This window comes from Nicotiana sylvestris, chromosome 5, assembly GCF_000393655.2.
Source record: "Nicotiana sylvestris chromosome 5, ASM39365v2, whole genome shotgun sequence".
NCBI classification, from domain to species: Eukaryota; Viridiplantae; Streptophyta; class Magnoliopsida; order Solanales; family Solanaceae; genus Nicotiana; species Nicotiana sylvestris.
Genome location: NC_091061.1, coordinates 114,207,479 through 114,212,368, shown reverse-complemented (window position 1 = coordinate 114,212,368; position 4,890 = coordinate 114,207,479). Strand labels below are relative to the sequence as shown.

At 41.7% G+C, this 4,890-nt stretch overlaps 1 protein-coding gene across 1 annotated transcript; it reads left to right on the top strand.

Moving 5' to 3' along the window:
* Window positions 1-3,439: 3,439 nt before the first annotated feature.
* On the top strand, window positions 3,440-4,662 carry LOC138869186 (uncharacterized). The gene is made up of 2 exons (XM_070146783.1): window positions 3,440-3,548; window positions 4,193-4,662. Exons 1-2 carry the CDS (start codon window positions 3,440-3,442, stop codon window positions 4,660-4,662), a joined length of 579 nt encoding a protein of 192 aa, XP_070002884.1.
* Window positions 4,663-4,890: the final 228 nt, after the last annotated feature.

Below are 4,890 nucleotides of genomic sequence, written 5' to 3'. Positions count from 1 at the left end.
AGATGCTATCAAACTTCTTTCATTCAAACCCTGCATAAAGGCTTGAATTGCCTAGTCGTTGGAGACACAAACTCCCTTTGCATTTCGTCATCCCTTTGTTTTATTTTGAAGACATCTGATTTTCTTGTGTCCACCTTTATGGCCCCGGCGTGTGCCTTTACGAAGGAATCATCCAACTTAGCAAATGAATCGATTTAGTTAGGAGCTAAGTTGTGATACCAGATCATAGCTCTTTTTGATAGTGTCTCTCCAAACGTTTTAAAGAATACCGACTCGCTTTCGTCATCATTCAAGTAATTACCTTTGATTCCACAAGTGTATGATGTAATATGCTCATTAGGGTCCGTTGTCCCATTGTACTTCGGTATATCGGGCATGCGAAACTTCTTGGGAATGGGCATCAGAGCCGCACTTGGGGGGGGGGAAAGGTTTTGGTATGATTTATTTGGTATCTAGACCCTTCAAAACTAGAGGTGCTCCTGGTATTTGGTCCACCCTGGAGTTGTAAGTTTCCACCTTTTTATCGTTGTCTTCTATCCTCTTTTCTCCTGGCTTGATTATTTTTGTTAGTTCCTCGAGCATTTTCATGATTGTGGGGTCAGTCCCCGAGCCGCTTTCATCAGGCCTTTCAAGCGTCGGTTCGTGCTGTGTGTTTACTGGTTTGGCGGTGTTAGGAGTTCTGTTCTAACTTTGGAGCTGAGCGATGGCGACTTGCTGAGCTTGCGACATCTCAAATATCACTTGGAGGTTGACTTCCTTTTCTTCCATTCCCCGTGTTTCCTGGCCTCCGGCCTGGGCTTCCCTGCGTCCATTCCTTGCGGGGTTTGTGCCTGCTTCCGTGTTTAGAACGTTGTGGGAGATGATATCAACTAGCTCCACATTTGGCACTCCCTCAGGGTTTACGGGTGGTACACCGATCCCTATGCCGTTGTTTTCTCGTAGGCCTTCATCCTCGTGAATGAGTGCATTCTGTGTGCTAGACATGATTAATCCTAAAATCAAAGAATCTTTGACAAGAAAAAGTGTGAACAATAACATGTGCTATCAGAAAACTAGCACTAAAATAATCACTATTATCTTTACCCCATAGTGGGTGCCAAACTGTTTACCTCGAAAAATATGAGTAACAATTAAAGATAATTTGTGATTTTAAAGATACGTGATATATTCTAATAATACTAGTGATTATATAAGTGATATTGAGCTTAAGTAAGAAGAAATAATGAATCAAATTAATGTTGTTAAAATAGTAGGGGGCCTCGAGCTCGTCTATCCAGGAACCTCGGGGTCAGCTAAGACCAATAAAGTATGAATAATAAAATAAATTCAATAAAACTGAAGAATAATTGCTTGAGCACGTTAAACAAGAAAAGAATAAGAATGTTCTATTGCTATGAATGATCTAATACTTACAAAATGATTCGGGTCCCCTTTATATAGGAGGAGAAAATTCCAATATAGTACCTTGCTCATAAAGGTAAAGAATCATATTGGTACAAGTGTAAAACGGCCTAGTACATACCTATACCATTTCGTACGACCCTTATCCTATAATTAATGCTCAGTTCCACGTGTCCTTGAGAAATTCCCTTTCTTTCTCGATTGACCTCGAGATTATGCTGTCCTCGATACAGCCCGTGCCAAACCTTTGATTAGCTTCCTCGAGATAGGTGACCCTTAGCTGGATCGGACCCCCACTCCGAGTCTCCCGGGCTCGGACCTATAACTTGATTAAAGACTTCAAAAATCATGCTCCTCGATTCTGACCGCATACAATGTATATGCTGCTGTATATGGAATACGTGAATAATTCACCTGTTAGAAATTCAGAGGCATTTATGATGAAGATGTGAGCATGTAGAAATGTTCTAGTTTATCTTTTACTTGCACATAGCTCTAATTATTATCTGAGCAAAAGTGAATTGAAGATATTCGTTTTAGAAAAAATAATATGCTGTCAAGTATATTACATATTGCTAAAATTATTCCTGCTATATTTTTTCATGATCTTCATCTGCATAGAACACTAATATCACCATTCAGTGGCCTTGTTAACATTACTAAAACATCTATAGTTTTCCTTGAGGGTGTTCTCCTCTTGATTGATTCAAAGGTTGTCTATATAAATTGGATCAAGTGCGAGACATGGAAGCCAAAATGTTTCTCAAAATAAAACAAGGACTTAATTTCAAGAAATGCCTCGGTTATGCATTAGATGATGCAATAAAGAAAGGTTTTGTGTACAAAAGAATGGTGGCTTGATGTGTATTAACTCATTTTCATGATGCAAAATCAAACGGCTTTTGGTCATTATGAAGTAATTTTGCATTTACTAGCTATATATGATATATAATAAGAATGCACAATAAAGTATAAAAAATGAAAAGCCTTTTGTATAACAGTTACTTAATTATGTTTACCGTGAAAAATGTGAGTAATAGTTAAATGTGATTTCCGGTCCTAAAGATATGTGATTTATTCCAATACTAGTGAATATACAAGTAATACTAAGCTTAAGTAAGAAGAATTGATGAACCAAACCAGTGTTGTTAGAGCGAAGGGGACCTCAAGCTCGGTTGTCTCAGGAGCCTCGAGGAGAGTTAAGAGCAAATAAAGTAAGAACAATAATGTTAAAATAATAGTGCTAAAGAACAACTGTGGAGCACGAAAAACAAGGTCGAATGTTCTATTGCAGTGAATAATGTTCATACAAATGATTGGGGTCCCCGTTTTATAGGGGGAGAAAACCCCAATATAGTACATTCCTAATTGTGGCAGATAATTCTATTGGTACAACTGTATAACAACCTAGTACGGGCCTGTATCAACTCGTACAAATCTTATACTTTAATTCATGCCTTGATCCACGTGTCCTTGAAAAATTCCCACTCTTTCTTGAGTGTCATCAAAATTGTACTGCCCTCGAAGTAGGTCGTGCCAGGCCTTCGATTCGCTCTCTCGAGGTGTGTGTCCTTCAGCCGGGTCCGACCCCCACTTCGAGTCGCTCGGACTTAGACTCATAGCCCAATTTAAGACTTTGAAACAGGCTCCTTGATTTTGACCGTATATAGATAGTCCCCGCATTTGTTCGAATGAAATGATATGAAATGATTTGAATTCCCCAAGTCCCTAGTGATGACATCATCCCCGTGATGCAAGCGTCTGAAGTGACCGAAATGTCCCATCAGTATATTTCCCCAAAAACATTGAATGCATGCCAGTATTGGTCGACCACTAGTGCTGCCGAACCATCGTTGCCCTTCTATAAATATGAGGCGATTGCTCAAAGTAAAGAACTTTACTCTTTCTTCATCCCTTTGCCATCTTCATCTCTTTCTCCAATCACCCATTTTCTCTGCCTCTTTCAGTGCCGGAAAATGCCAAGCTCTTGCCAGAAACACCATATCTCTATGCAGTCCGTATTATTTAGCTTACAACCATGGCCAAAACTTCCAAAACGGTCCCCAAAAATGATAAAGATTCGTCTTCTTCTGCCTCCCGGCCGGCTAAATCGGTGGTGCCGCCAACACTTGAGGAAATCACCCCTGGTAATTGCATTATTAAGAAAGACTTTAGTAACAAGAATCCTCCCGATGTCCCAGGCCGATGCAAGCACGCATCTCGACATATTAGCTTGATAACGAAGAAGCTTATCAAAAATGTAAAGAGGGACTGTTGTTGGGGAGATGAGGTTGAGGTTCAGATCCCGAGCCCCGATGAAAGCATTACTACCCACGTGGAGGGGTTTTTGAGTGTTTACACTTACCCCTTCAGCGCCAAACAACAAAATCCTTCTTTGCCAGTACCGACGAACCCAAAGATCGGGGTTGGATGAGCCGATTTGTTAGAGTAAGAACTTCGAACATCATCTCCGAGGATAAAATGCAGTTCACGGAGAGGTGGAACTTTAACCGTAAGTGGAGTTCGTATTCCCTATACCTATTCATATTCTGCTTCCATATTTCATAACACTGTTATCCTTCTTCTGGCAGCCAATGCTTGGGCGCCCCCAGCGGTGCCCGACCTCGAGGATTGGGTCCGAAAGTTAGCAGTCACTTTTTCCTACGATGAGCGCAAGTGGAATGAGTTATCGAAGGGCCACTAGGAGGCCAAGAACCACGGTAAGTGTCTTTCAACAGTTTCAAATGCTTTTCACACATTAGCTGCATATTATTCACGCTTACCTATGCAGGCCTCGACGATGAATCCGAAATGAGGCCGGCTCCGACTGGGGAAAAAACCAAGCCTTCAAATCTGAAGTCTGAGAAGTACAACAAAAGGAAAAGGGTTTCGAAACCCGAAGACCCTCAAGACCGGGAAGAAAATCCGAAGTCTGCTCAAACGGGCGCAGATTCGGCCCATGATTCCTTGGATGATAAAGAAAATGATGATGAAGAGTCGGCGCTAGTAACTCGGACTGGGAAGCCAGTCGAGGCCGCCAAGCCTTCCAAATTGGAAACCTCATCCCGTGGTGAGGGTGTCCCGAAGGAACAAACTGGCAAGGCCCTTGTGTCCCCAGAGGTTGAGATTGTACCTCCGCTTGCAACAACTATATCGGAGGGGGTAAATGCCGAGACCCCCAATGCTAATGAGAAATCCCTGAGTGAAGATCTCGGGGCTGCGATAACAGGTCATTCCATTTCTTTGCCGACTTATTTCTAGATGGAAATCGAAGAAGCCAGCGCTCTGCATAAGCTTGATCCAAGCAAGGTCATCGAGGACAATTTTTTTAGGGTTGATACACTGGGATTGAGGATGCCGATAACCTGAATGATGCGTACACTATCTATGAAGAGGCTCAACATCCCCTTTCCCGGGTAAGTACTTATCTTTAGTATTGCAATTTTTCTTTCTTTTCTTTCGGATGATGTGTCTCCATTTCATGTATAG